This window comes from Heterobasidion irregulare (genome assembly GCF_000320585.1).
Source record: "Heterobasidion irregulare TC 32-1 unplaced genomic scaffold scaffold_03, whole genome shotgun sequence".
NCBI classification, from domain to species: domain Eukaryota; kingdom Fungi; phylum Basidiomycota; class Agaricomycetes; order Russulales; family Bondarzewiaceae; genus Heterobasidion; species Heterobasidion irregulare.
This window is the reverse complement of record NW_009258199.1, coordinates 2,398,763-2,426,201: the sequence shown is the minus strand read 5'-3', so window position 1 is coordinate 2,426,201 and position 27,439 is coordinate 2,398,763. Positions and strand designations below refer to the sequence as shown.

The window sequence follows — 27,439 nt, the reverse complement described above, 5'->3', positions numbered from 1 at the left end:
ACGACGGTCACAATTGCCAGGTAGTATACAATGGATCTGCAAAACAATACGATAATATACATTTTAGTAGGTGGCGGGTAGGATCTTAGGGATCGTGATGTCCGATGCAAGTGTCGAAAGTGAATAATGCATGAGTAAGGTATGGCACGGATGTCCCAGACAATCCAAGGTGCTGCAGGAGGCGTGTCTGATGAATGTCAGAGTATGCAAGAGGATTAGTCGGCCTAGGGACTCCGGCTGCCTGACACTAATGAGCCAGCGTCTGATGGCCATGGTGAGACAGAGTCGTCGAGCATGATGCCACTGATGCGGTTGTATATTGACTCAGGGTATCCCCTGCGTTGCGCGCATCAGTGCTTGTGGCTATGAAGGTATAGACAAAGCTTACCTAGCCTGAATACGTTCAAGGAGAGCGACTGCACGATCTCGGTTACCATTTCCTAACTCAGCACGGACCATTGCTTCCCAAGTCGATGGCTGAAAAAAACAAATGAGATTGGATAAATATGAAACAGAGGAGACGACGCACTTCGCGATAGACGGGTGCGTCAGGGGATACTGTGCGTGAGGGGAGCGCTTGGTGAGGCGCATGGTTATTCGGCGCTGCTACGCCTACTGGAGGATCCAAAAGACCCTCGAAGACCTGGCGAGCTCCCTCGATATCTCCGACGGACGCATAGCTCCTGATGAGCAAGTTTGCGACATATGCTGTCATGTGCACTCCGCTTCCCCGCATGCGCACGATGTAATCAGCCACGAGATCTGTGCGGCGAAGCGTGATGAAGACGTTGATGAGCGATTCGTACACGACGGCGTCAGGAAGATTGATCCCAGATGACACTGTGCTGGGATGTGTCGCGATTGACTCAAAAACGTCGATCGCCTTTTGCAGATCCTTTGCGACGCATCCATAGGCATTGATGAGGGCAGCCCAATGCGAACCTTGCACGGGGACATTTCTATCGGCCACAAGGTCATGGAACGTTTGTTCCATTGCCGGAACGTTGACTGGCTCAATAGTGCCATGAGCATCAATCATGAGCTGTACAAAGACAGGGGGTTAGGTACGGACTGGGCACACAAGCTCCAAACTGACCTTATAAGTGTGCGCTGTGGGCCTGATACCAGCCTTCTGCATCGCATTCAAATAATGAAGGAAGCGAGGAAGATTCGGCTTTGTTTGGACATAGAACTGCATCATCGTGTTGAACGGCGGAACGCGAGGCTTGTATTGCGGCTGCTCCACCATTTCTGCGAAAAGGGCCTCCGCCGACATGCTATCTCCGACACGGCAACACGCAGCAATGATAGCGCCATAAGTGATGGATGAGGGGCGAAGGCCAATGGTCTTCATCCTCTGGAACAACTCTATCGCATAATCGGCCTTGCGAGCCTTGGCAAGCTTCGAGATAGTGGTGTTATAAAGGAAGATGTTCGGCGCGACGCCTCGCATCTGAGACTCTTCGAAGTAGGCCATGGCGCGCGCAGTGTCGTCTGTTGTTTCCTTGATACTTTGAATGAGCGCACCATAGGCGTCAGCGGAGGGAGAGGCACCATGCTCGATAAGGCGCATGCGATGCATGTCTGCACGGGGGCCATCACCAGCGTGTCCATGGGAGACAACCATGGCGTTCTCAATGGCTATCCAGCTGGAGGTCTGGAGTTCACTGCCTGCATCCAAAAGGGAGAGCGCATGCTGCGCTGCGTTGTAGAGAGCATATACCTTGCCCATGTCCTTCAGACGACCGAAGCCATCTATCAACCGCGCCAACGTCGCCGGCGTAGGTAACATGCCGCTTTGAAGACCAGACTCGAAACGGGCAAACGCGTCCCTTAGAGTCGCAGTTCCAGGGTACAGGTGGTATTCGTCGACAAAGCGACTGTGGTAGACATCAATGGAACCTGTCGAGTGACCGTCGCCTTGAACGGGAGATGGGATCGGCAAAGGAGCAGGCAAAGTCCGCGTTGCTTCAAGGCGTTCCGTGTAGTTGGTCAAGAGGGCCTCGAAGGCGGGTCCTAAGCTTTCAAGGAACGAACGCACTTGTGGGTGATCATTATCGGCGACTATGATGTGAATCAGGTTGTCCATGACCTGGGGGGAAAGTTGACTCGGATCAACACCCTCGCGTGCCATGTCCGTGAGGACTGTGAATACGTGCTCCCTAACATCTCCTTGTGATATAGGCTCCCCAGATGCGAACGCAATTGTATTCCAGTCGTCCACGGAAAGCACAAGGGATTCGCCACTGGCTTTAGCAACAGCGTATGCACGCAGACATGATTCAGATATGGCTGCAGAGAGGTCGATCCCGCGGGACTTCCACACAGATGCGAGACGCAAAACCAGAGGGAGAGGAAGTTCTCGGAGGACTTTGTTATCGTCCAGTAGGAGCGCATCTGACACTTCCACCACCTTCTGGAATTTCTCCGTATGACTACGCTGGTCCGCTACCAGATGGTCTTTCGGGTTTGGCGTACGCACGAATTCGGCGATAGTTTGAATGATCTCCAAAGATTTGTCTGGACGCCCGTGTATAGCATATCTGGAAATGAGTGGCTTCATTCCTGAAGAGCCTTGAAGCTCGCGTAAGTTGCTGCCCCAATGCCTCCTGCGCCCAAGGACCGTCTCGAATAGGAAATCAAGAATCTTGATGGCGTCGGCATCTTCGAGCGTGTTCTCTTCGAGGTGGCGCAGGTTGGCGTGGAACATCATCGCCCGATCCCACCACCAAAAGACGAGGCCATCTCGTTTAGCCACAGACTGAGACACTTCGAATAACCGATTCGCATCATTGATCATCCCCTTCTCCAGGAGAGCAGTGATCAGGATCTGCCAGAGACGAGAGTCGGGGCGAGGGGGGGTCGCCGTGGGTTTGAACGGGTGCGCAGCTACAGAGTCCTGCTCGAGCAGACGCTCGAACCATGACAGGGCAGTCTGCATGTCACCAAGACGGCAGAACCCTTCGATGATGGTGGTGTATGTCGTCAATGAGGGCGTAGGGACATCCTGAACCTCGAATTCGACTCCTTTGGGTGTGTCCAACATCTGCTCCAACAATTCCAGCCCGCTGGAAGGGTCATTTGCACGAAAATAGGCATCAATCATACTGTTCCAAACGCCAATGTGGGCTTGCCGAGCGACGTCATGTTCTGTCGAGTGCCAGTGAATCTTCCTGTTTCGAGAGACGTTCCTAAACTCATCGAAAACCACCTTTGCCCCTTCAAGGTCTCCAACGGAGGTATAGGCTGCGATGAGGTAGTCATATACCGATGCGGTAGGGAAGACCTTTCGACGGTTCTCGAGGTGCGAGAAAACGCGGATCGCCGAGTCCACTGCCTTGTGATGTGCACACGCCCGAAGAAGAACGCTATAGATACGAAGGGGCATCGCACTCTTTGTTGCAGAAGCCTCAAAGAGAGAAATAGCGGAGACGAAGTTAGCCTCCGCCCGAAGGTCAGAGATGTGCTGCGTATCGACGTGGACCTCAGGAGCATCTGCGAGCCCAGCCATAATACGCTTTCTGTTCCGCCATTCGAGGGTATCGACGATTCTTTGAACTTCGTAATCTCGGTCACAGAGGGCCTCGATGACCATGTTCAACGTCGTCGCGCTTGGGTCGATGGCGCGGGCAACAAGGGCATTGTAGGTTTCGATGATATCTGTGGCGGGCTCACCGGGTTTGCGTAAGTGGATGAGCGCCTTGAGCGCGGCATTCCAATCGTGCACAGTAGATGGCGTGGAAGGATCATGGAGCTTCTGGATGGCGATACGAATCTTCGTGGGGTCCGATTTATCGTTGATCTCGCCGAACAGGGTGAGGAACTCTGAAGTATAGGGGTCAACATTCTCCGCAGGCGGGTTCGAAAGCTCTGGTTCAAGGACAGTTTGTGGGGCGGTGGGATCGGTGGGCGCAAGTGTCGGATGGGGAGGGGTGAGGGAAAAGTCGTCGCTCACACCAGAGCTAGGGAGGGAGGCCGTAGACGAGGTTGAGTTGCGACGGGCCCGTGCTGGCTCGGCCTGACTCGAAGACGGTTGGAGAGTGTCGTCGGTACCGGTGGACAATTCTTGGGACGTGGAGGGCTCAGCGAAGGCGTGGCGGGATCGCACGTGAAGCTTGACGGCCTGAAGCACGCCAAACTCTTGTGCGCGCTCTGCCTGAGTTTGACGACTAACAGAGAAGCTATGACTGCGAGCACGGGGCTTCCTAGAAGAACGAACGACGGCTTTGAGTACGGGAACGTCGTCGTTGTCATCTGTCTGCGTTTGGGAATCCGAGGTGGTGTTTGCCTGAGTGATCGCGCGGCCAGGGCCCTGAGATCGGTGGTGAAATGAGCGGGGCAGGTCACGCGAAAAGATAGACGCTGGGTAGCTCACAGTGTAACCGGAATAAAAACGACTGCCAGTGTGATACTTCGCACCTCCGCCTGCGCCAGCGTGGCCGCTGCCCCAGCTAGAGGAGCCTGCCCCATTCCAGGTGCCTAAACTGGTAGACGCAGACTGAGAGCCGGATGACTGGAGACCAAGGACATTGCGAAGAGTGTGGCCGGCCTGGTTCTGTGCGGCAGCGGCGGCACGGGTGGTGTGGTGAAGGATGTGGGTCGCTACCTGAGGCAGCATGGCGGGATTGAGCGGTCAGGAGCGCTGATGGCTCGCCTGAGGGGGATGTGAGCAACGACGAGCGCGACTAAGCGCGGTGAAGGTCGTGAGGGAGAAGGAGAGCGCTGCCGAACGAACACGTCCTTGCCCTCGCAAATTCTGTCCCGTCCTCGGCGTTCCCCGCACCGGCTTCCTCCGCATTACGGCACTCGTAATATATTCTCTAATAGCATTGCTGTAGTGACTATATGGTACAGCAGCTACGGCACCGCTCGCCATTCAGACACGTCGTTCCATCCATACACCTCAATCTCCTCCTCTTCCTCCACATGTCCTCCAAACGACACTGCCCCCATCCCTGGTCGCCGAACCTGCTGCACGGCCACCTCGCTCTCATCGCATCTGACAACGCGTGCAATCGAAAGCAACATCTCCGGAGTCAACGTGACCGGGTGAATTCCAAGCTCCTGTGTCGCGGTCTGTGAGCAAGGAACGAGAGGCCTGTGTTCGTGCCATACCTTCCAGCCTACTAAATAACCGGGCGACATGTTCGCGCCCCTCACAACTTTTGTGAGCGTCGCCCACCTTCGTTCGACACCATCCCAGTCAATATCTTCAGCTGCTCCCATTGCGGCAGCCGACTCGTCGTCGTATGGCAATGCGGTGTCCTGCGAGACTTGGTTGCCCTCATCGTACTCCTTCTCGGGCGCTATATTGCGCCGCTTTGCACGTCGAGGCCGATCAGCATGTCCATTTTGCCCAGCATCATCATTCGCATGCTCTCGACGTGGCCACAACCCTGCCTCCACGTCCACGCTTGTGACAAACATATTCGGCGGAAGCAGTCCGAGGTCCTGCTTCTCCGATGGCGGGATCAAGCGGGGCAAGTGCGAACGCGACGCGGGGCGGGACAACCCAGGAACCGGCGACGCAGCAATGGGCGTACTGTCCTCGGTGTCGAATACGATGCGGTTGGGACGCGACTCTGCCATTGACCTTTTAAATCCGCGTCTTTTGTTCTTATTCGAGAGAGACATCATGGCGACTGGCTCCGGTCTGCTGAGGGATTCGGCGGGAAGGGGAGGGGTAGAGAGCGAAGGTTTAGAGCCGAGTGGGACTGCGTTGGGGCTGGCGATAGGAATGATAGATGCGGGTGTCTGCGTATCGTCGGCTTCACGTTCGTATTGGCGTTTTTTGCGCCGTCGAATGTTACGACTCCGTGTCTGAGGCTTGCCATATCCTGGGGGCACATGTGCTATTCTGTCCGAGGATGATGTTCAACGTGAAATAGAGAGATGGTAAGGTAACGCACGATTGATCGCTTTTTTGACCGCGTGGAGGCGGTTTGGACGATTTGACGACGGACGGTGATGACGAGGCGTCAGAGCCTGAATCCGAGTCCGATGATGTGGAAGATGTGTCCGAGGAATCGTCTGAAGAACTATCGTCAGAAGACGAGTCTTCGCTGGATGTCGAGTGAGATGGTGGGCTGCGCTTCTTCAACGAAGGAACAGGACGGGGTGGAGATGGAACGGGAGAAGGAAGTCGGCGCTTTTTTCGAGAGGGCGACTGAGAGGGGGGCGCTTTGCGCTTCGCGTTTTTTGGTTTCTGATGAATGCTGGACAATGACCTCAAATTAGCCGTACCATAAGATAGAAGAGAGAAGTATACCAGACCAAGTCGCCGTCCCGCAAGACGTCTACTCGCGACTCAGAGAGCAGCTCAAAGTCGTCGAACAGAAGCTCGATGTCGCTCGCCTGAAGCTCTGCATCGCGAAGGATTTGGAGGGTCGAGCAGAGGTGGGACTTGAGGTCTGAGACGGGGGCATCTACAGCGATGATGGAAATTGAAAACCAGGCCTTGAGAGGAGGGAGAGGGGGCGCGGACGTGAGGCGAATGCGCCGCATCGGTTCAGACACGGACATTGTCCTCGCCTAGCCAGTGGAAGACGCTGCTCAGAACGAAGCGCGTGCGCTGACACGTTCGGAATGACGTCATCCAGATATGCCAGCGCGGCAGTGAACTCGAAGACTGCATCGTCCGCTCTCCCTGCCACGTCCACCCCGTCCACTCCTTGTCCATCTAAATCCAACCAGGACTTGCAGGTAACCTCCGCTTCTGGTCCTCATCATGGCCAGCTACAATTATGATGAGTCGGGCAATATGGCTCTCTACTTCATCATCACCGTCCTTTCCATCATCCTCGTCCCGTTCACGCTTTCGTTCTTGTTCTCTTCGTCTTCTAGTGAGTCCCCTCAACCCGTGCAGAAGAGTCGGTGAGACTCAAGAAATTCGGCGTGCTGACAACTTGGTGCTATGTAGAACATGTTATTACGTCGGGTTGCGAGTGTGGGCCTTGCGTGCGTCATCGCAAGGAAGCGAAGGGATCGTCATTGCGACCGAAATTATCCAGAAAGTAAGCTTGCATCCCCGGCGCTCAGCTCAAAACTAATGAGCTCGGTCTAACAGAGCCATATTCACTGCCCTCGGTTGGGCAGCCCTTGCTTTGCTCTCGTACAAGGTCGCGAACACCGCTAATGACAGCAAGATATATGACCCATATGAGATCCTCGGGCTCACGATGGTGATTGCACTCACTACCCGCTGGCGTACGCAAAATAACGATGTATACGGTTGTAGGGTGTTACAGAGAAGGATATCAAATCGCACTTCAAGAAGTTGTCCCGAATTTAGTGCGTCTGGCATATCAATGATCCTACTCCTCATTTATGATTCCCATTTAGCCATCCAGATAAGGTGAAACTCACGGCGAACGACACTGCCGAGTCTGTCGCTTCACGCTTTGTGGACATCACCAAGGCCTACAAGTCGTATGTCTTCCTGCTCCCTTCGTGTTCTCACCAGTGTCAAATTGAGCGGTGGTGTTGGGATATAGGTTGACCGACGCGAATATCCGCAAAAACTACGAGGATTACGGCCATCCTGACGGTAGGCAGGAAATAACCATGGGCATTGCGCTTCCTCGCTGGATCGTTGAAGCGCAGAATAACATCTGGGTGTTGGGCGTCTATGGATTACTGTTTGGTGTTTCTCTTCCTATGCTCGTCGTATGTTTGAGCTCGCTTCTACATCTAGTACATCAAGAGACTAACTTTCTATCAGGGTCGTTGGTGGTTCGGCAGTCGTCAGAAGACCAAGGACGGCATTCATGCTCAGACGGCTTCCCGGTTCTTTAAGTCTCTGACTGAAGCATCTGGTATCGAAGACATAGTTGGCGCACTTGGTAAGGCAGTCGAATTTGAGCGGCCAGGGAAACCCAGCGGAGTGGCTGAACTGGAAGAATTGGAGAAGGCCATTGAGGCAGCTATAGGCCAGAAGTGGAGGGATGTTCGCGCGCTTGTGAAGAGTGAGAGCAAAGACGGCCGTTGGCGTGCTTTGGTCCTCATACATGCGTACTTGTTGCGTTTGGACGTGAAGGATTCTGCTTTGAAAAAAGGTTAGTCTCAGTTGACTCTTTTTGCGCGAATGTTTCATGGTTGACGATGCAAACAGAGCAAGTGGAGATACTTCTCCAGACTCCGAATATCTTGAACGCTTTGCTCAATATCAGCATGGCACGGAACTGGTTTCTGCCGACGCTCGCTGTCATGCACCTTCATGCATATCTGGCGCAGGCACTTTTCCCTGGCAACGACAAGGCGAAGTATGTACAGCTACCTGGCATCAGCGAGGACGATGTAGAGACACTCCCAGAAGGCGTGTCCACTCTGGAGGACTATATACAGGCTCTGGAAGAGAAAGGTGACGAACGTCTACCGGACATTAAGAAGGCAGCCGCGCGGTGGGGGCGGCTGGAGCTAGTCGATGCCAGATTTCAAGGTGCGTCGTCTTGGCGCTTGCATGGATTATAATTTTATTGTTTTCTGGGCGCCGTCGCTGTAGTCATTGGTGAGCGCATCGTTACGCCGTCTGCGCTCGTCCTCCTGGTTGTCAAACTTCGTATCTCGCCTCCTACCCATGGATCTCTTGTAAATGGTGCAACGAAGGATGAGGAAGAGCGCCCACTATCTGATACAGATGCAGCGAAAGACGACGAGTTCCTGAAAAGCCCTCAAGACTATGAAGATCTATCACCTTCCTCACAGGGCAGCGGCTGGGCGCATGCGCCATACTGGCCTGGGGTAAGCTTTCGAATATGTCGATCTTTGAGATGTTCAACTGACAATTCGAATAGAACCGTCGACCGGGATGGTGGATCGTGATCGCGGATGAGAAGATGAACAAGGTCGTCGTACCGCCGATGAAGATCTCAGACATTCCGTTCTCAGACCCCACGCGATCGCGCAACTTCCGGTCTTTTAAGCTGCGATTCCAAGCACCTCCTGGTGTTGGTTTGTTCACTTGGAGGATCCATATCGTGAGCGATACCCTCATCGGGGAGGACATCGTGAAAGCCGTGCAGGTGCGTCTTCATGAGAGATCGATCTAGATATCACGCCATGAACCTCAACTGCTGTCCGGATGATTAGCTCAAGATCGACGATGTGTCGGCGTTGAACGAGGACGAGCAGGATGCGGAAGATGAGATCTCGGAGCCCGAGGAGGATACGCTGGCAGGGCAGATGGCAGCTATGCGCGGTGGGTCGGTCAAAAAGGCTGCGGTGGAGAGCGACGACGAGAGTTCGACGGATGATGACAATGCAGAGAATAGCGATAGCAGCAGTGATAGTGATTGAATTCACGCAAAGCTGTTTCTGAAAACCTTGGCTGAAACACCTTTTCTTGTCTTCCCCTCTGAGTCAGTGGTCCCAGTGGGTCAGGTAGTCCATGAAGCAGGCCTCCCCCCAATTTTCAGGGGTCGTATATTTTCTCATATATTTTTCATCATTTTCTCATAGTAGTAGACCCTTGCCCTCGATACAGTGGTGGGTAGGAGCCTAGGAAAAGACAGAAAAAGACGGGAAAAAGGGGGAAAGCAAAGATGTGCATTGCCATAGTGCTTGAGAAGACCCTCGGTAGTGAGATACGTGCGAAGCTTTGCAAGTAGTGCCGAATACCAGAGCAGAATGCAAGGCATTTGTTGCATCTGATTTGGACAGCGGAGCCTGCTTCCATACTAGAAGCCTGAAGCGTTGCAGTACAAGTATATGAGAGAACTAGTACTTGAGTCTTTAAGATGCTTGAAATTCATCGAGAATCCTTCACTTACCGAAAACACAGATGAGTCTCCCAGATGCAAAGCAACATTAACTGATCGAGCGCCCAGCATGCACTATACTTGTATCCGGTGTTCCCTGAATCCATGAGATATAAGGCTTGTGCCCATCCCATACAACAGAGTGCTCCTGCGACCCCTGGCATCCCATTTACCTTCACAATGACCGGTCTAAAGATCGGAAATGTCATATCTGCATTATATCACCAACCAGGCATTGTCGACGTGTGCTGTATTGTCGACGCACCACCCGCAAATCCGATCCCAAACACCGCGATCTTGCGGAATGTGACAGATTCTTCTACACCAATCATATTGACTGCAGATTATGGCTAATAGATACTCGAGGATTGCCGCGAACAGGGTAACATATTTTCTTTACCTCTTGTGGCAGTTGAATTGATGTGTTGATGTGATACAGAGAGACTTTGGGGCGGCAAGCCAATATTCTACCGAGGCTACAGCGGCAATTTGCTTGAGCGAAGAATCACTTCTGCAGGGGGAAGGGAGTTTTATAATGTGGCTAACGTACCGGACAATATCAGCGGTAGTAAAATTGCACCAGCAATGGGGACATCCCTAGCCACTGTGACGTCGGGGTCAGATTTCCAAACGGCTTTCCTGTTTTATCAAGCAGATGACAATACAAGAAGCTGTCGTTTATAGGCGACGTATATGCACTTATAAAGTTATACCATCTAGAGGATCTGCGAGTAAGATTGGGTATGATCTGTGTGTAAGTAGTACTCACAGGTGATCGGATTATGTATGGCAGCGAACCTTCGCTGGGGTGTGGAGTCTGCCTGCCGTTGTAACCAACCAACCAACAACAGAGCCGACGACGCTTTCGGCTTTCCATTGGACGGGTGCGTGTCTTCTGCCCCTAGCTGTATGACTTATCTAATGAGCTATGGTCATGCAGAATCGGATGACATGGGTACCGTTGATTGTGTCTATGTAGCCTTCAATGACTCTCCTGGTCACTTCACGGTACATACAAGACGAGAGCGCCGAGAGGGCACAGGCATTTTACAGCCGTATTTCGAGCCCGTCGCAAGCTGTGTCGGCCCACAAACACGTGCTTCGCATTGGAACTCGCATCCAATCTGCACTTGTCGAATAGTTCAAGTTCTATGCACAGTATCAAGAAGATCCACCAAGACTCTTTGAGGGACAGATCTCCGACCGCGGAATTTTGGACGTGGAGGAGATAGCGCCGAACCTTCCCCTTGCCATAGGTGTCGGGACACCTTCGCGTGGAAGTGCGTAATTGAATCTTGCAGGAACATCCCCAGTCTAACATCATTTTGGCCCAGCATCTATTGGAAGCGTTCATGAACCTTCGAGTGAACCTCCGGCAAATGATCGAAGTGGGCTGGAAACTTTGTTCCTTAGTGCGAGATATGACACTGACTGAACTCACGATATCAGGAACCTGGGTCATATACTCCGATCCGGAAGGTCGTATTCGCATCCGCATACTTCGCGTCGAAGACGAAACAAGCGTGGCCAATGGCAATGGTGTTGACACCTCGGCAATCAAGCCGTAACTGCCCACCTGAAATCCGTGCAATTGATCATGTAGGATTCTGTTTCTGAAGTCAATCAGTTTTGATAAACAATCTGTGTGGGCAATTTTGAAGCCGGACAGAGATGATCCGTATTTGCTGGAAGAACCTGTTTGATACCTATCGAGTTAGTCGAGGCATTGATCCTGTTTGACTTGTATGACAGCCATTTAGAAAGGACTCAGTGTGAATGTCTTGATTGAACACTATGGTAAACATTCACGGTGTAGATGCAGCGGTTGTAAGGAAACGCGCTAGAAATCTCCCGAAAGGCGTCACTGGTGAGGCGCCTGAAGATACAGTGATGACAGGAACTTGACAGGAGTCAAGGACTTCCTCATTAGGCGAATTATCGCCGTAGGTCCTAACCTGTCCTACTAACCCCCATCTTGAAAGAGTCGACCTCGTCCCTTAAATTCACTTCAGAGACACCCGTCTCGAACGCCGTGGAGAGCATGAGGGGACAGACGGCAGGATCTACAATTGTTGATCAAGGAGTGCAAGGGTATGTCACCTGCTCTTTTACATGTCTCGAAGACTAATGACATTTCTTCTCGAGCAGAGGCGTACTCATCAAACTCATCATATTCAGCCTTTCGCTTGGTGTGATTCCTATTGGCTCTTACTTCATATCCGAGAAGTATCTTTGGAAGGGCAAGAGGTCTTCCTACTCAGTCATGCAGTCTTCTGACGACTTATACGCAGGCAATGCAACGTATGCCGCCATCACTGCCATTATAGCGGCAAATCTCGTCTTAGTCGCCTACATTGTTCTATCTCTGATTGAGGACCGCCATGACCAAGAAGTTCTATCCATAGTGAAGGATAAACAGTCGAGGAAGAACCAATGAGGATAGTGTAATCTTTACGCACTGATGAGCGCATCGAGATTCTCTGATTGAGACTAACATCTACTGTTCGCTATGCTCTGAATGCGGTTATTGGGGCGGTTCATATACTGGGTAAGTAGTACGCCTCTCATCACGTCCTCCTGTCTCGTCAGACACGTTGGGACCACTGCTCATTTACTTGTGATATAATTTATAGTACAGACTCTACATGCTGTTGAAGGCTGTCGGTCCTACCACACAGGCAACCCACTCATTGCAGATAGAATATTACCTCCTTCGACAGCTCAGTGCCTAGACCGCTGATGGTAGACAAGATATCACGGCGAGTGTCCACCATTCGCCATTCTCTTGTCGACTGTACAAATTTCACGACCCGGTATCTCTGGAGCTAGATAAAGTAGCTCACATTTATAGGAACTGTGATGACCTCTTTGCCCCGAATTGACTTCAACGCAAGTATTTGGTCCAGGTTTTCCTGTGAAGGGGTAGGCTGGTCTACCACAGACTGGTGAAGCACTGTTTCGAGAAGATGGGTAATTGACGCAAGACAACACCGAGCATTGCGATCTTACCAGGAGATCCAGCTGAATCTGCGTTCGAATGTTCCGGATATACGAATGTAGCATACCTATACTTTTCTAGTAATGGTCTACAGACCTCGATAGGGTGCCAGCTGAAATCTTCCTGTGGGGCCAAGAGCCGATCAGTGATCAACTACAGAGAGCTTAGGGATCGACCTTGCAGAAGCGTACGGGATCAGCGAGATAAGACGGGAAGTATTCTCCCTTGTATCGCATCTTCTGACACGACTGAATGTAGAAACCTGATCATATTTGTGGTTCGTAAGAGCTTTTACTTAAATCTAAAGCACTCACCCATGTATAGGGAAGACAATCCAACGATGCCAGCATCATACATTTCTCTAGCCAAAGATGCTTCTCGCAATGCACTCAGCTTCAACGTTCAAAAGTGAATAAAGTCATCAAGCGAATCAAGAGAAATCCATACTTTGCCAAGCGAGAACTTTTCGAATCGTTTTTCCCACATGAAATACACACTTGAGACGCAGCTGGGCAGGATATCAATCACACCCATAGCCACTAATTCACCATCCAACCGATACAGCTGATGATAAGCACCATAATAGCGAGGTAGGTGGCTTGGAGGAGGCTTGGGGTACGGTATCGACTCTCGCTAGAAGTGATACAAAGTCGATGTCAAAATAAAGCAAGGAAAGAGATACGCCATGAACACGTACGTGAAGTGGCGAATCTACGAGAAATGAAGTAAAACTAGCTCGCTGTTTATCGTCCTTGTGGTGGATATTCTTTTCATAACTCTGATATAGGGCAAATTTCTCTTCTGTGAAGCTCGAGAGCTCTAGGGTGACCTAGTAGTATAGCCTTGATGGTCATTAAGTTGATGCGCGTCAGTGAACCACAACTTACCTCAAAATGATGCGCCGGTTCGCCGCTGATCACATACTGTCGTTCGGAAACATGGATGGATTGTGTTAATTCAAACGGCGCGCTGTCGAGTCCTTTCCTGGATGATGCCAGAAACTTGAGAAGGACACTTAGAGGATTGGTTGAGGTGATAAATCGCGCACCTTACAGCGTCTCCCCGAATGCTCTTACCTTGGTCGCTGCCAAGCACGTATCGGTTCCAGCTGAAATGACGATATCGTCATAAATTGTACACCTATTTCTCGTGTTCTTACTTACCGACTTAAAAGCTTCCTGTGACTCTTCGATGGCTTAAACGCCACTGCATCCAGTCTATCGACATCCGCATTTCAGACAGATTGAATGCAGCAAAGGAGACATACTTGATTGTGTACTGAGGACAGCACGACCTTCTGAGATCGGGCTTGTAGCAGTACGTCCCTGATCTCCTCCATCCACGGTCTATCATCTTCTGGTACACCTGTCAACGAATGCAGGTGAATGTCTGTTATCGTGTTTCAAAGCCTTCAGACCATTGTCAATTGCCTCACATCACAGGATAGCTGATATGGCATGAGACTGGAAGCCATGCAGTTCGTTGCCTGCTCACTACGTTCGCCATCTACACCACAGTATCCGCAAGTAGATGCATACGAGCCAAGCGGTTGAACAATGGACAGGAGGGCTGACATGGCGGAAAGTAGTCAGATCGAGGCGTTACATACCAGCTCCGGTCGGGCGGATGACGAGTGCCTACACTGGAACGCAGCTGGAACGTGACGAAGAGCAAGTGGCTGAAGAGCTGGTTGATAGCAATGAGATGAGTAAATAATCGTACAATATGTTATGGAAGCCAAGAGCCATATGCAGTACTTATACACGTGAATATGCATGGTTAAACCAAGTGCGAAAACAAAGCCCACAAGCCCACAACAACCCTTCTCTGACAAACCGTCTAGTTCTGCCTACTGTGCACTGAGTATTGATCATTCAGCTCCATCCGTCCCATCTTCCAAATCGTCGAAACTCCTGCAATACACAATCTCGACTTTCCTTCTCCCGATCGCTCTCTCGACCCTTTCCCTTGTCTGCTCGACTGGAGAAGGATGAACCACTACCGGACCGGGGCCTTGGCATGTGTAAGGATTTCACACTAGGAGGCGAACGGGATGTAGGGATGGCAGAACGAGATGAAGCTCCTGGAGTACTGGATGAAGATACTCCGCGTGGGACAGATAGTCGATACCATCCGCCATTAAACGTGAGAGCTATGAGTTGATGCTCGACCGTCGACGCAGATCCTGGCTGGGTTATATCCTCGCTAGAAACGTGCCTAATCCAGCCGACGGTACATTTCTCCTCTCCTACAAGGTCGGTGTTTGATCGGTGTTGCGAGGTCTGTTGCGATAGCGATATGTGTGACGACTGCGTTGGTATACGGAACTGTGCATAGGACCATTCCGAATCGAAGTACTTGGGGAGAGGCAAGTAAGGGGTCAACGACGACAGTGACGACTGTCGGTTTCTAGCAGGGATAATGAGAATCCGTCGTATCGCATAACAGATAGAACTTACGACGCGCCAGAGCGTATAGCGAGCGCGAACACGTGAATAGTGCCCTTGTCGCTCCAAACACACAGCTCAGTCTCATCAGGCCGAAAAGCGACTCCGTATATCTCAGCCTGATCCGTCCCGCGACGCAACTCTCGGATCTGCTTTCCCGTGGCTGTGTCCCATATGCGGACCAAGGTACCCCGCAATGAGGTCGTGGCCAATAGACGCCCGGATGGGGGGACGGCCAGCGTCGTCAACGCACTGTTGTGTGCTACGATGATCGAATGTGGATGCTTAGTGGGCTGCGGGGGAGGGCGTGGTGGGATAGAAGGAGGAGGACCGATAGGCTCTGGAGGGCGACAAGGTGGGAGGTGAATCAGTTGTACATGGCCTGTCTGTCGCCCTGGAACGCTAAGCAGCGTCGCGTACGGGCCTGTCGCGATTGCAAGCAAACCTTTGGAAAAATGCTGATCAGTGACCAGGTGGTTAACGGTTCCGATCGTTCATGAAGAGGCCATTAAAAGCCCTGAGCTTATGACAAGGGATGTGAATTACCTCTCGGATTGTCACAAGTATCCCATTCGCCATATCGCGTCACGGCGGCTCCAATCTCGAAGACGACCACTCGTCTACGCAGCGCCACTGCAAGCCATCCTCGCCTGCAAGTGATTCCCCGTACCTTCTCTCTGAACTCTAGCTCTGCGACCTCCTGACCAAGGGCATCGTCCCAGAAGACGACTTTATTTGGCGGATATCGAGGACTTCCTCCTCCTCCCAAGAGAAATAGAAGAGACGACGAGTGAAGAGGAACTGCCGCAGAAAGCGTGCCGCCTGTTATTTCTGAGGACGCAAATCAGACTCAGCAGCACGAAGGCCATGTGCTCGCTCACCTCGTTTCCGAAGCAGCTCTAAAGGGTTCGCCCGATAGACCGCGAATCCGGCAGGTGTTGAGGTGGTGAATATCTGGCAATCAGCATCAAAACGGACATCAAACAGGTTCACTGGGTTCGTTGCAGTGATGGAGTGTCGGGCGAGGTTCATCTGTTGTGAAGCAGTGGTCCTGCCGCCTGGAGGAGGGACGCTTGACTGTCCATGAATCCCAATAGGGAAATACAGGTCTAACGTCGACGATCTCACGGTCACACGACTGACGCCATTCCACAACTCGTTCCGTGCAGCTTGGGCAGCGTGCAGCGATATTCAACCGTCAATGATTGCTCACGCCATCATCCGCAAAAGACACAGGGAAAGAATGCTTGCGTACAGGTATAGACAGATGTTGTACAGATCAATGATATCCCATGAATCAACGTGAATACTTCAGTCCCGCGACTACTTTACTACACCTAATCGAAACAAAATTGTGATGGACATATAAGTGGGGGTGGGAAGTGAGGAGAACACATGCAATCTCGTTCTCGAGGTCCTTTATGAAATTATAATCTGCAAACTGTGATTACCTTGAGCGACCAATTCCGACCGCATCGACTTGTCCTCTCGTCTGGGAGGCGTACCCGATGGCGGGGATGGAACCATAAGCCTGCGACGCCGTCGATGCTCCCTGCGACCTTGGGGTGGCCGTATTGGTGGGGTTCCAGGACTTGGGAGGCCGCAGATCGACATGGGCAAGCTGCTGCCTTGCCGCTCTGAATTCCTGCTCTTCCATGTGATTTTGAGCCAACAACGCAGCCTTCATTTCCGCCTGTCGCTGAATCTCCGCCTCTGATTCGTCAGACAGATAATCCGTAAATCCACCATCTGAGGTCACGGTGCCTTCACTTCCACTTCGTGAGCGAGTCTCGCTACTGGCGCTGCTGGGACTCGGGGATCCCGATACACTCATCGCTGCGAAGTCAACGTCTAGAGTGGATCGTTTCGTGCTGGGACGGGATGTAGATATAGTGTTCTGACGACCGACGGACCGTCCACTAGATAGAGAAGGTTGGCTGGTGAAAGACGCCGTGTCGTCCGTAGACGCGCGACGACGTAACGGAGGGCTATCGGCCAATGCCTTTGTGGAGGTTACCCTGATGGCGGAGACTGACGGCCGGCGCTCAGAGCTACGGCGTGAGATAGTACTCTCCAGATCGATATTCCGGCGGAGAGGAGAAGGTGTGTTTGGGGAGTCTCCGCGCTTCTCCGTCTGCTCACCCGTAGTCTGACGGCGATACGAGTGGCTAGAATCGAGAGGAGATGTATTCGAACCGGGAATGTTCTCTTTCATACCAGAAGCTCGAGGCGTAGTGCTCATGAGAGATGCGGCAGCCTCCTTTGGGCTACCCGCGGATCGTCCTTTGTTAGGTATAGAAAGGGGTTGGGTTCTGCTGATCGTGGGCGCAGCGCGCGAGGGAGTGGCCGTGGTGCTGTTCCTGCGGTCGAGCTGCATGGAAAATGCTGGCGGTGAGGAGACCTTCGTCGCAACGATTGTAGGACCGGGGCTGCCCTTTCGCGGTGGCGGAGAGGCGCCAATGCTATCGAGAAGGGCCTTAACATCGACAGGCGAGGGGATCTGATGCACGATAGAGACGGCAGGCCAGTCGGCAGGTGGAATGAGGTGGTTTTCACCAGCGTTGGGAGCACGACAGCACCCTGGCCAGCCAATATTCCCGTGGCCGGCCAACTTTTGTGACGGGTATTTCCGCGCCCACTGGACCATTCAGATGGGTGAACACCTACACCTCCTCCTTGTACTCAAGCAACATACCTTGCAAAATCCACATCCATTGAACGTTTGGACTGTGTATCACGAGAGATGAAGATAAATCGAGGAATTGTTTGACGACCGGGTGGCCCATGCATACCTTCCGCATTCTTGAGGTAGATGACGTCGTGGCGGGGGTGAAGCTCTCTGTTGTGACACACTTCCTGCTTGTGCGGGCATCTGGATTTCAAAAGGGTTGGTCCCCGGCGATGGCTGCCATTGACGTGGGAGACGAATCACCTCTGACCAGCGGGCTTGTATACCTTGCACATGGGACAGATACTGAGGGCGCGGTCGACTGATCCAACGGTATAACACATGGTGACGGACAAGGCGCAGAGGTGCTTTGGAGGCGTCGAAGGTTAAATACAGAGGGAAGAGACAAAGGCTGGACAGGGGGGGTATAAAGGTGTTTGTACTAAGAAAGAACAGTTTGAGCGCGAAGCTGGCAGATCCGGCATGCGGTTCCTTGGGACTACTGATCGGTTCGGTTTGGACGGCATGAATAGTCTGCGAGCGGAGTGGGGAGAGAGAAACTGGGACGAGGGGAGAGATAGGTAAATTCTGAGGTGAACGCGGGGGTCAACGAGAGACGACGAGGGGACTAGTATGGATTCCGGCTTGCGAGAGACATGAGGCGACGATAGCCTCGAAAAACGACGAGTGAAATGCAGCGTCCTCAACGGGCAGTCGAGCATGCCTCGGAGATGACCGGTTGACGACCGATGGGAGCCGATAGTCAGGGCGGGCCGGTGTGGGAGCGTATGTACCGCACAGCCATCGTGCTCCAGAACCAGCCTTGGCTACTTACATGGCTTGACCACCCTCCTTCTTCCACACCATGGGCAAGTCTCAGAGCAAACTCTCCCCGGAGCAGCTCGCAGATCTACAGAAGAATACATACTGTACGTCTTCCCCCTCGTCGCCTCCTCTCTGCTCTCCCCATTCACCTCTCGTTCAGTTGACAAACGGGAGCTGCAGCAATGGTCCGTTCGGTTCCTTCGCAGCCGCCCTCAGCTGATGCTCGCTCAGGTACAAGGGTTTCCTCAAAGACTGCCCTTCCGGTCAGCTCGATAAGACCGAATTTAGCCGCATCTACAAGCAGTTCTTTCCGTTCGGCGATCCAGGTGAATTCGCTGACTACGTCTTCGACGTCTTCGATGAGAACAAGAACGGCACGATCGACTTCAAGGAATTCATATGCGCTCTCAGCGTCACGAGTCGGGGGAGATTGGACGAGAAGCTGAGATGTGCGCCCCTGCATTGTTCCCCTCCCCCCCTCATCCCATCCCATCGCTAACATCTCGGACGGTATCGTCGTTCACCAGGGGCATTCCAACTGTATGATATAGACAAGGATGGTACAATAACATACCAGGAGATGCTCCAGATCGTCCAGTCGATATATAAAATGACGGGCCAGATGGTCAAGCTACCACCAGATGAAGATACTCCAGAGAAGGTATTATCATTGGCCGATGCGTCGCCGTACCCTCATGCTCAGAACCATGGCAGCGCGTGGACAAAATCTTCCGGAACATGGACAGAGATAAAGACGCTAAACTGACTTACGACGAGTTCGTCGAAGGAAGCAAGCAGGACCCAACTATCGTACAGGTATATCTTCTCTTTGGTTCGATCTCGTGCTGCGCCACTAACCCGAAGAACTGCAGGCTTTGTCACTGTATGATGGCTTGGTATAGCCTTGAAGCGCTGTGTACGATATTCTTGGTTCTTTTGTCTATATGTGAGCGCCCTTCTATCCAACGTCGACCTCATGACCCGTCATTAACGGATCGCCCAGTTGTGCTGCACTGTCTGTTGTTTGTCGTTCACCGCTCTCAAGATGGACGGAGCTTGTTGCAGTTGACATGTACGTATCGTGTTAAGTAGTTTCCAGTGACACCTTGCATGCAAGGTAGCTCTCATCGTAGTCACGCAAGACGTTGTAATTCATTCATTATATGTCCTCTTATCAACCATTAGTGGGTCGCATAGAAATTCCGAGCATACGTATGATTCTCTTGCTTCTTGCGCGTGCCACTTCGTTGACAGCCGGATTCTTATGGAATGAGGTTATTGAAGTCCTTCCGACTTCCACGCGACTTTCTGATCCACCGACGTTCAAAACGTTCAATCATTACCTGTTTCTGTCCAGTCATTGTCCTTCAAGGCTGCGCGTCCTGCCAACGACCTCCAATCCACAAGCGAGGCCCATGCGTATTCTCCAGAGACAAAACTTAGCGACCAACACCGAGAATTATGACTGCTTGGGAGGTATTCTGCCATATTTGCGAAGTACTCGGTTCTCTACCTCACTGCCGGCCCATTTGTGTAGGCCTTCTGCGAACTCTAGATTATCTCGCTCGGCTTGAAATAATTTATTGAAGTCTTGTGGCTGCCCTGGCTGCTGCGCCACTGCACTGAACGGCGATGCGGCCATGTCGCGCGAGGCATCGGCAGCTGAAGAGAAGATCAACGCAAATTCCAAGACCCATCGCTCACAGGCGGGCTTACAGTTATCTCCCCCAAGAATGATGCGGTACAAGCCGTTCAGGCCAAAGAAATTGAGGAAATACCACGATAGCGAAGAAACCCATCTGACATCCATGTCTGGGGTCTCGATGCCGCGTTGGAGCATAGACTTAAATCCTAGAGTGAGCGGGAATGGAAGCTTGACTAGAGGAGACAGTGACATATAAGAACGCACACGGATAGGATGGGATACGAAGGGAGGCGTGCGCACTTAATACAAAGCCTTGGAAGAAGAAGTTGATCCAGCCCATGATGACCATCTGGGGAACCATCATGACCATTTGTGTCTTCATGCCAGCCATCATCCCATCCATAGCAGCAGGATCCGTGAGAGGGTTGGGAGGGGCGGAAGGTGCGTCGCCTTTCTTCGGAGGACCGTCCTTCAGGTATCTTCCGTCTGCATACGCATTTGTGAGGTTTTGTGAGATAGCTTTGTAGTATGTAAATGGAAGAGGAGAGTTTGCAGATGTCGCCCGAAGGACTTGCGACTGCACCAGGGCGCGTCTTCGCGAGGGTCTCTGATGAGAAATGACTGAGTGATATGATGAGTTGTGGCTTACTGTTCACGAATGGCTGCTCGAGATAGCTTTTTTGGTGTCGACTGCAACAATAGGACGACGTAGTGCCTCAGGATACCGACCAAGATCTACCAATGTCCAATGTGACGCTTCGAACGGCTGTTAGGCAGCTAGATTGCTCACCATGACTAGTGTGATTGGGAATAGAACCCAGTCCCGAATCTGGGGGTCGAGGTATAGCGACATCCTGTGAGACTACGTAAATACGGGCAACAAATAGGTGCCAAAGGAAACATACGAAGTGGACTGAATGACGCTACAGACACTCGCGAATATCGTCAGCCTCCAGTGTGTTAGTTCGGGCATTGCCGATATGCTTCTACGGCCCCGCTTCCGAAGTGAATTGACTCCGGACTGGACCAGTATTGCACCTCGTTAACATTCCCCTGTCATTTACTTCTTCCTCAATTACTTCTTTCTCCCTCTGTGTGAAACCATTTGTATGGATATCTTTTTAGGACACGTTGAATTTCTCATTGGATCCTCTTCCGGCTCCTCGGACAGCAACAGAATTCTAGATGAATGGTCGAGGTGAGCTGCGCGCCTTGCATCCTCATATACAAGATCTAAACAGCTCTATGGAGGTTTGAGAACATAAACCAAGGTTCTTCACCACTGACACTGGTCTGATCAACGTTCGCATATAACTGAGTCGAACCAGGGACTGACAGCTCCGCCGACGTAGAGGTGCTCGCCGAAGAGGGAGAAAATGACACGGTTCTAGATGTGTATCGCAGTACACCAACTGCTTTGGTTCCTGGATCGGATACTTTGATATCTAGAATTCTCTCGTGCGTCCGTTCATCTTGAACGACGCTTGTATTCTACCCATAATTCATGCTCAATACATCAGACTACCAAATGCCGACACATTGTTGAGTTCTTTAGGCGCGGTGCTGTCCTCCTCGCGTCCGGATAATGCCATTCAAGAGGAGCTGTTAGATCTCATTGGTTTTGATCACCTTGATCTCATCACAGATGTTTTGCAAGAGCGATCTGCTGTGGCTCGAGAGGTAAGAATATACCAAGAATAACTGAAGCAACTTAGCTCACCGGGATATGCTTCTAGCTTTCAAGTAGAATCGTAGATGGGCCTGTGGTGAGGACTCCTCCCTCACATTCGGTAGGTAGAAGTCAAACTCATACGCGTGAGTATTTTTTATATGCATATTTTACATCCGGAGTTGAACGTTTACCACCAGATCCAGACGTCAGCCTTTCCCCAGAGGCTGCGAAAAGACGAATGGAAAATGATTTCAGAGCTAGACAATCGCGCCCTCTTTTCAAAGCAGAAGCTGCACGTAATTTTCTTCGAAAGCTCGTTCAATTGGCTGAAACAACACCGTACAGCAACCAGCACCAGAGATTCTGCCCCATGTCTACAGTTCTTCAGCGATGGTTCAGGGAAATATTCTATCACATCTTGGCAGCAAATACACTTTGCCTATGGGGACAACGCGAACCGAAAATGAGGTCTTTCCTCTGAAAAGTGTTCTAAATATATTCACTCAATTCACTTTGCTTCCAGAATTACGCTGAGGTTGTGATACCACCGGCGAAGGCCATCCCTCGTGCTGAAACAGAGCGGCTAGTATTTGTAACTGAACTTGATGCCTTGGCCCAAGGATCTTTTCCCGTATGGTTTCTGCGGACGTCTAATGTCAGAAATTATGTACTGATGGATGCCCAGGGTTATAAATCTTTGAATAGGATACAGTCGATTGTCTATCCAACAGCATATGGCTCCAACGAAAATATGCTGGTTTGTGGTACGTCATCTATCCGCATTCAGTTCATTACACTTCATCTCATCCCTTCGTCCGCAGCTCCCACTGGTGCTGTTAGTCTCTTGTACTATGCTCTTCTCTACAATACCGTTCATCCCCCTAAATATAGGGCAAAACTGATGTTGCGATGTTGACAATCCTGCGTGTTCTCAATCAACATCGGGACTTGTCATCCGCCGCTCCTCTAGCATCAACGATCCGCAGAGATGATTTAAAAATCATCTACGTGTGAGTAGCAAATTATTCAAGAAACGCATGGACCCGACCACTAATTTAGACGTAGGGCTCCCATGAAAGCATTGGCGGCCGAAATTGTCAGAAAGTTCAGGAAAAGACTGCAGTGGCTGTCAATCCGGGTTCAAGAATTGACGGGAGACATGCAAATGACCAAGGCCGAAATTGCGGAAACTCAGATCATCGTCACGACCCCGGAAAAGTGGGATGTTGTGACCAGAAAGCCGACTGGTGAAGGAGAAATTGCCTCAGTCAGTCAAATCTTTCAATCTCTTGACCACGAAATGTCTGACGCGTTTAGGGAGCGTAGCAAGTAAAGCTACTTATAATCGATGAAGTCCATCTCCTAAATGAAGAACGAGGAGCAGTCATTGAAACTATTGTTGCCCGGACATTACGACAGGTACGTGTACAAGCCGTAATAAAATCATATCGCTTTAAAGTACATCCAGGTAGAATCAAGTCAGTCGATCATTCGCATTGTTGGCCTCAGTGCAACACTCCCAAATTATCAAGATATCGCTGAGTTCTTGAGGTCTAGCTCCTATTATTAGATGCTATTAGGTGTACTGAAATTATCCATAGCGTTTCACGACAAAAAGGGCTTTTCTATTTCGATTCGTCCTTCAGGCCGGTTCCTTTGGAGCAGCACTTCATAGGCATCAGAGGGAAACCCAACAGTCCAGAATCGAAGAAAAACCTTGATCGCGTGACCTATCAGAAGGTGATAGAACTTGTTCAGCAAGGTCATCAAGTCATGGTGTTTGTACATGCTCGTAAAGAGACAGTGAAGGCGGCTCAGGCTCTTCGGGAAGCAGCTCTAGCTGAAGGGACGTTGGATGAGTTTAGCTGTCAAGACCATCCAAGTTTTTCTTTATTTCGACGAGACATTGGAGGCTCTAGGAACAAAGAAATGAAACAATTGTTTGATGATGGTTTCGGGATCCATCATGCAGGCATGTTGCGATCCGACAGGAATATGATGGAGAGGATGTTTGAGGCAAGATCTATTAAGGTATGTGTCAAGATAAACTTATCTCGATCTTTATCGAACATCTTCGTAGGTCCTGTGTTGTACGGCGACTCTTGCTTGGGGTGTCAATTTGCCTGCCCATGCTGGTCAGATGGCAATTACTAGGGGATCTGGATATGACACATTTCTGACACATGCTCCATCCAGTTATCATCAAGGGGACGCAGGTCTACGATAGTTCCAAAGGCAAATTTGTCGACCTATCGGTGTTAGATGTCCTTCAAGTATTCGGGAGGGCTGGCCGACCTGGGCTGGAGACTAGTGGCGAAGGGTATATCTGTACGACGGAAGATAAACTCACTCACTACCTGGATGCGATCACGGCACAGGTATTCATCCGGCACTTTTGTCTTCTTGATCAGTTCACTAACATTACAATAGGTCCCAATCGAATCACAGTAAGTCATTAAAACGCTACAACGTCTGGGATACTGATAGTCGTGTAGGTTCCTATCCGGTGTGATCGATTCTCTCAACGCAGAGATTGCTCTTGGAACTGTTGCCAATGTCGATGACGCGGTCAAATGGTTGGGATATACCTATCTCTTTGTTAGGATGCGCAAGAATCCGACCTTCTACGGTAGGTCGCTTTCCTCGCCCTTTCCTTCCGGCCTCCCATCCAATGCTTCTGTATCAGGCATCTCTTACGACGACCTCAAGAAAGACCCTCATCTGGGCGGTAGAAGAGAATTTCACGCCGTCACGTCCGCGAAACTACTCTCGGCAGCGAGGATGGTCACCTATGACGAGAATAACGGTGCTTTCTTCATCACCGATCTAGGCAGAATCGCGGCAAAATATTACATTCGGCATGCATCGATCGAGGTTTTCAACAAAGAACTTCGACCAAAGATGACCGAAGGTGACGTTTTAGCCACACTCAGTATGAGCACAGAAGTGAGTCGTCATCATAATAGACACTCTTTACGACACGCACTAACGACATGAAGTTCAATCAAATTCAAGTGAGAGAATCTGAAGTTCAAGAACTCAAAAATCTGCTAGAGACCGTGCCTTGTGACGTCAAGGTAAGCAAGCCTTCCGGAAGAACGAGCTATGTGGTTTTTACTCCCCATCCCAGGATAAAACCGACACAAGTCAAGGCAAAGTTAACATCTTGTTACAAGGTTATATCTCCCGCTTCTATGTGGAAGACTTTGGGTTGGTCTCGGATACTGGCTACGTCGCTCAAAATGCTGGTCGCATTATCCGAGCCCTACTTGAAATCGCTATCAGTCGCAAATGGGCAAACATAAGTGCAGTGTTGATGGGCATGAGCAAAGCTGTAGAGAAACGGATGTGGCCGTTTGACCAGCCCTTAAAACAATTCGAGCTCAAGCAAGATATCTTTTATGGACTAGAGCGCTGGGCAGATGACTATTCGGTTGCAGAGCTGGCCTCCATGACTGCGGCCGAGCTCGGGGAATTGGTACATCTGAATGATCGACACGGCAAAGCAATCCTTGATGCTGCCAAGCAGTTCCCGACACTCGAGGTCACGTACGATTTGCGACCACTTGGACCCGACGTTCTGAAAATCGTTGTTCACATCATTCGTCATTTCAACTGGAGTTCCAAGCTCCATGGTTCTGGCGAGCCCTTTTGGCTATGGGTTGAAGATCACGAAGGTACGACGATCCTGCAACTATCGCATCTGCTCCTCCGGCAGTCGACATCGACCTTGGACGTATCATTTGTGATCGCTGTGCCCAATGGACAACCACCGCCCTTCGTCACCATACGTTTCGTTTCCGATAGATGGATGGGAGCCGAAGACGAGATTTCTGTATCACTGGATTCACTTGTGATGCCACTTCATTCGAATAGCCACACACCACGACTGGACCTCCCGTTCCTCAACCTTTCTGTGCTACAGAACGATACTCTCGAGCAACTGTTGTCTCAACGGCTACATAGCTTCAATGCCATCCAGTCTCAAACGTTCTGGAGTCTAGTCAATACAAGGACGCATGCACTATTATGCTCGCCTACGGGATCAGGGAAGTCGACCCTGGGCCAGATCGTTGTTTGGTACGTGATCTGCCCTTGTATTCATAAAGCGATCTCAACCTTCCTTCGGTCGGTCTGACAGGAAGACCCTTATCGACTTGCCAAAAAGGTCCCATGTCCTGGTGATTGCACCGCGGCGCAGCGTGGCCTTAGAGTGGGTAGTAGAAATGCATGCTATCACGACAGCAATGGGTTTCTCTATCGACTTTGAAACTGGTACGAACGTCCTTAAATTCGACGAAGGCAAGACAATACGTGTTACGACGCCGTCGCATCTTATCGCAGCCCTATCGCAGCTACCAACCCCACCATCGCTCCCTGGCCTTCGCCTTGTTATCTGCGACAGCTTAGAACAACTAGATCCTTCATACGAGCTCAGCGTTTCCTTGCTGCGTCATGCCACACAGACGCAAGCCACGCGCTTCGTTGGTTTCTCGAACTCGCTGAACGACCCAGCCGACCTCGCTGCTTGGCTCAACGTTGACTCGTCGGCGCTCTACAGCTTCCGCCCCGGCGATCGGGACCAATCACTGAGCGTCACTGCTCATACATTCGCGATCCCACAGTCTGCCGCCCTCTTCAAAGCGATGACGAAGCCCGCCCACGCAGCCATTCGGGCTGTCCCCGACAGTTCTGCCATCGTCTTCGTCCCTTCTCGAGGTCAATGCCGCATGATTGCCTTGGATCTTATCACCCACTGCGCCCTCGAGATGGAAGCTGCGACCGGCTACCTTCCGCACCACGTCGATCCTGAATCGCTCGAACCATACACCGACAGGCTGCAGGACCGCGGCCTGGTCGACTTCGTCACCAAGGGCGTGGGCTTCTTCCACGAGGGCATCAACAAGTCCGACCGCCGGGTGATGCTCGAGCTGTACGCCGAGGGCATCGTCCGCGTGCTTCTCGTGCCGCACAACTCGTGCTGGACGCTGCCCGTCCGCGCCGCGGCGGTCATAGTCATGGGCACGCAGTACGTGCACGTGGAGGGCGAGGGCGCAGATCTTCGGCGCCAGGTCCGCGATTACGACCTGGGGGAGCTCGTGCGCATGCAGGGGCGGGCGGTGCATCACGGCGAATTGGGGCGCTTCCATCTCTTCTGCCAGGCGGAAGATAAGGACACCTATATGCGCTTCCTCGAGGACGGGCTGCCGCTCGAGTCGCAGCTGCTGGACGGAGACGAGCTGCGGAGGTGGTACCACGGCCGGCGCCAGAACGGTTCCATCAGGGGCAAGATGGACGGCGTGCAGGCGCTCGCGTTCACATTTCTCGCGAGGCGGCTGGTGACCAACCCTGCGTACTACGACGCTGACACGAGGGATCAGACGTTGTCGAGGATCGTAGACAAGCTCGAAGAATGACGTGCCGCCGAT

General features: G+C 51.5%; 11 protein-coding genes across 11 annotated transcripts; 5 read left to right on the top strand and 6 right to left on the bottom strand.

Annotated features, from left to right (window-relative positions):
• Window positions 1-263: 263 nt before the first annotated feature.
• On the bottom strand, window positions 264-4,150 carry HETIRDRAFT_235203 (uncharacterized protein; the record flags this gene model as incomplete). Its single annotated transcript, XM_009545949.1, has 5 exons — window positions 264-336; window positions 389-477; window positions 530-1,042; window positions 1,097-3,870; window positions 4,000-4,150. Coding segments are annotated over 5 exons (3,600 nt in total), but the record flags the coding sequence as incomplete, so codon positions are not given.
• Window positions 4,151-4,857: 707 nt separating this feature from the next.
• On the bottom strand, window positions 4,858-6,522 carry HETIRDRAFT_450031 (uncharacterized protein; the record flags this gene model as incomplete). The annotated part of the gene is made up of 4 exons (XM_009545948.1): window positions 4,858-5,064; window positions 5,116-5,857; window positions 5,910-6,215; window positions 6,269-6,522. The coding sequence occupies 4 exons, from the start codon at window positions 6,520-6,522 to the stop codon at window positions 4,858-4,860; spliced, it is 1,509 nt and encodes a 502-aa protein (XP_009544243.1).
• A 128-nt stretch (window positions 6,523-6,650) lies between these two features.
• HETIRDRAFT_151146 (molecular chaperone, DnaJ superfamily) lies at window positions 6,651-9,497 on the top strand. The gene is made up of 11 exons (XM_009545947.1): window positions 6,651-6,842; window positions 6,920-7,013; window positions 7,067-7,181; window positions 7,238-7,290; window positions 7,342-7,428; window positions 7,494-7,665; window positions 7,721-8,054; window positions 8,111-8,437; window positions 8,501-8,739; window positions 8,793-9,020; window positions 9,088-9,497. The coding sequence occupies exons 1-11, from the start codon at window positions 6,728-6,730 to the stop codon at window positions 9,292-9,294; spliced, it is 1,971 nt and encodes a 656-aa protein (XP_009544242.1). The 5' UTR covers window positions 6,651-6,727; the 3' UTR covers window positions 9,295-9,497.
• A 438-nt stretch (window positions 9,498-9,935) lies between these two features.
• HETIRDRAFT_425888 (uncharacterized protein) lies at window positions 9,936-11,323 on the top strand (the record flags this gene model as incomplete). The annotated part of the gene is made up of 9 exons (XM_009545946.1): window positions 9,936-10,061; window positions 10,113-10,137; window positions 10,195-10,372; window positions 10,476-10,509; window positions 10,549-10,639; window positions 10,696-10,763; window positions 10,897-11,035; window positions 11,090-11,143; window positions 11,205-11,323. The coding sequence occupies 9 exons, from the start codon at window positions 9,936-9,938 to the stop codon at window positions 11,321-11,323; spliced, it is 834 nt and encodes a 277-aa protein (XP_009544241.1).
• Window positions 11,324-11,796: 473 nt separating this feature from the next.
• Window positions 11,797-12,192, top strand: HETIRDRAFT_312422 (uncharacterized protein; the record flags this gene model as incomplete). The annotated part of the gene is made up of 2 exons (XM_009545945.1): window positions 11,797-11,846; window positions 11,904-12,192. The coding sequence occupies 2 exons, from the start codon at window positions 11,797-11,799 to the stop codon at window positions 12,190-12,192; spliced, it is 339 nt and encodes a 112-aa protein (XP_009544240.1).
• Window positions 12,193-12,351: 159 nt separating this feature from the next.
• Window positions 12,352-14,341, bottom strand: HETIRDRAFT_473305 (uncharacterized protein). Its single transcript, XM_009545944.1, has 12 exons — window positions 14,189-14,341; window positions 14,021-14,118; window positions 13,917-13,970; window positions 13,802-13,861; window positions 13,641-13,737; window positions 13,451-13,582; window positions 13,201-13,386; window positions 13,068-13,146; window positions 12,945-13,015; window positions 12,765-12,876; window positions 12,599-12,708; window positions 12,352-12,547 (listed from the first exon to the last, which is right to left on the bottom strand). The coding sequence occupies exons 1-12, from the start codon at window positions 14,327-14,329 to the stop codon at window positions 12,443-12,445; spliced, it is 1,245 nt and encodes a 414-aa protein (XP_009544239.1). The 5' UTR covers window positions 14,330-14,341; the 3' UTR covers window positions 12,352-12,442.
• Window positions 14,342-14,448: 107 nt separating this feature from the next.
• Window positions 14,449-16,238, bottom strand: HETIRDRAFT_382224 (uncharacterized protein). Its single transcript, XM_009545943.1, has 4 exons — window positions 16,082-16,238; window positions 15,747-16,031; window positions 15,216-15,645; window positions 14,449-15,162 (listed from the first exon to the last, which is right to left on the bottom strand). Exons 1-4 carry the CDS (start codon window positions 16,230-16,232, stop codon window positions 14,628-14,630), a joined length of 1,401 nt encoding a protein of 466 aa, XP_009544238.1. The 5' UTR covers window positions 16,233-16,238; the 3' UTR covers window positions 14,449-14,627.
• Window positions 16,239-16,429: 191 nt separating this feature from the next.
• Window positions 16,430-18,443, bottom strand: HETIRDRAFT_382220 (uncharacterized protein). The gene is made up of 4 exons (XM_009545942.1): window positions 18,133-18,443; window positions 17,993-18,072; window positions 17,896-17,927; window positions 16,430-17,838 (listed from the first exon to the last, which is right to left on the bottom strand). Exons 1-4 carry the CDS (start codon window positions 18,210-18,212, stop codon window positions 16,648-16,650), a joined length of 1,383 nt encoding a protein of 460 aa, XP_009544237.1. The 5' UTR covers window positions 18,213-18,443; the 3' UTR covers window positions 16,430-16,647.
• A 260-nt stretch (window positions 18,444-18,703) lies between these two features.
• On the top strand, window positions 18,704-19,890 carry HETIRDRAFT_439269 (uncharacterized protein). Its single transcript, XM_009545941.1, has 7 exons — window positions 18,704-18,797; window positions 18,854-18,878; window positions 18,925-19,142; window positions 19,221-19,354; window positions 19,408-19,509; window positions 19,566-19,639; window positions 19,697-19,890. The coding sequence occupies exons 1-6, from the start codon at window positions 18,734-18,736 to the stop codon at window positions 19,593-19,595; spliced, it is 573 nt and encodes a 190-aa protein (XP_009544236.1). The 5' UTR covers window positions 18,704-18,733; the 3' UTR covers window positions 19,596-19,639; window positions 19,697-19,890.
• Window positions 19,891-20,152: 262 nt separating this feature from the next.
• HETIRDRAFT_313197 (uncharacterized protein) lies at window positions 20,153-21,191 on the bottom strand (the record flags this gene model as incomplete). Its single annotated transcript, XM_009545940.1, has 5 exons — window positions 20,153-20,355; window positions 20,410-20,571; window positions 20,639-20,931; window positions 20,988-21,073; window positions 21,129-21,191. The coding sequence occupies 5 exons, from the start codon at window positions 21,189-21,191 to the stop codon at window positions 20,153-20,155; spliced, it is 807 nt and encodes a 268-aa protein (XP_009544235.1).
• Window positions 21,192-21,523: 332 nt separating this feature from the next.
• On the top strand, window positions 21,524-27,427 carry HETIRDRAFT_425885 (uncharacterized protein; the record flags this gene model as incomplete). Its single annotated transcript, XM_009545939.1, has 20 exons — window positions 21,524-21,536; window positions 21,667-21,796; window positions 21,859-22,018; window positions 22,133-22,153; window positions 22,208-22,306; window positions 22,356-22,478; window positions 22,534-22,774; window positions 22,832-22,845; window positions 22,902-23,020; window positions 23,070-23,277; window positions 23,383-23,429; window positions 23,612-24,041; window positions 24,091-24,145; window positions 24,207-24,388; window positions 24,441-24,457; window positions 24,506-24,639; window positions 24,697-24,956; window positions 24,977-25,087; window positions 25,141-26,090; window positions 26,152-27,427. The coding sequence occupies 20 exons, from the start codon at window positions 21,524-21,526 to the stop codon at window positions 27,425-27,427; spliced, it is 4,590 nt and encodes a 1,529-aa protein (XP_009544234.1).
• Window positions 27,428-27,439: the final 12 nt, after the last annotated feature.

Bases quoted from the DNA above. Each gene is read 5' to 3' on its own strand.
- HETIRDRAFT_151146 (XM_009545947.1), top strand. From the start codon at position 6,728: ATGGCCAGCTACAATTATGATGAGTCGGGCAATATGGCTCTCTACTTC. The intron at 7,014-7,066 runs GTAAGCTTGCAT...TCGGTCTAACAG, and splicing joins CGACCGAAATTATCCAGAAA to AGCCATATTCACTGCCCTCG. The intron at 7,291-7,341 runs GTGCGTCTGGCA...ATTCCCATTTAG, and splicing joins AAGAAGTTGTCCCGAATTTA to CCATCCAGATAAGGTGAAAC.
- HETIRDRAFT_473305 (XM_009545944.1), bottom strand. From the start codon at position 14,329: ATGTCAGCCCTCCTGTCCATTGTTCAACCGCTTGGCTCGTATGCATCT. The intron at 14,119-14,188 runs GTGAGGCAATTG...ATTCGTTGACAG, and splicing joins CATATCAGCTATCCTGTGAT to GTGTACCAGAAGATGATAGA. The intron at 13,147-13,200 runs GTATGGATTTCT...TGAACGTTGAAG, and splicing joins AAAAGTTCTCGCTTGGCAAA to CTGAGTGCATTGCGAGAAGC.
- HETIRDRAFT_382224 (XM_009545943.1), bottom strand. From the start codon at position 16,232: ATGAACCTCGCCCGACACTCCATCACTGCAACGAACCCAGTGAACCTG. The intron at 16,032-16,081 runs GTGAGCGAGCAC...TTGCGTCCTCAG, and splicing joins AGAGCTGCTTCGGAAACGAG to AAATAACAGGCGGCACGCTT. The intron at 15,163-15,215 runs GTCGTAAGTTCT...TATCCCTGCTAG, and splicing joins CTCGCTATACGCTCTGGCGC to AAACCGACAGTCGTCACTGT.
- HETIRDRAFT_382220 (XM_009545942.1), bottom strand. From the start codon at position 18,212: ATGTGTTATACCGTTGGATCAGTCGACCGCGCCCTCAGTATCTGTCCC. The intron at 17,928-17,992 runs GTATGCATGGGC...CGTGATACACAG, and splicing joins CTACCTCAAGAATGCGGAAG to TCCAAACGTTCAATGGATGT. The intron at 17,839-17,895 runs GTATGTTGCTTG...TGAATGGTCCAG, and splicing joins ATGGATGTGGATTTTGCAAG to TGGGCGCGGAAATACCCGTC.
- HETIRDRAFT_439269 (XM_009545941.1), top strand. From the start codon at position 18,734: ATGGGCAAGTCTCAGAGCAAACTCTCCCCGGAGCAGCTCGCAGATCTA. The intron at 19,143-19,220 runs GTGCGCCCCTGC...GTCGTTCACCAG, and splicing joins ATTGGACGAGAAGCTGAGAT to GGGCATTCCAACTGTATGAT. The intron at 19,510-19,565 runs GTATATCTTCTC...GAAGAACTGCAG, and splicing joins AGGACCCAACTATCGTACAG to GCTTTGTCACTGTATGATGG.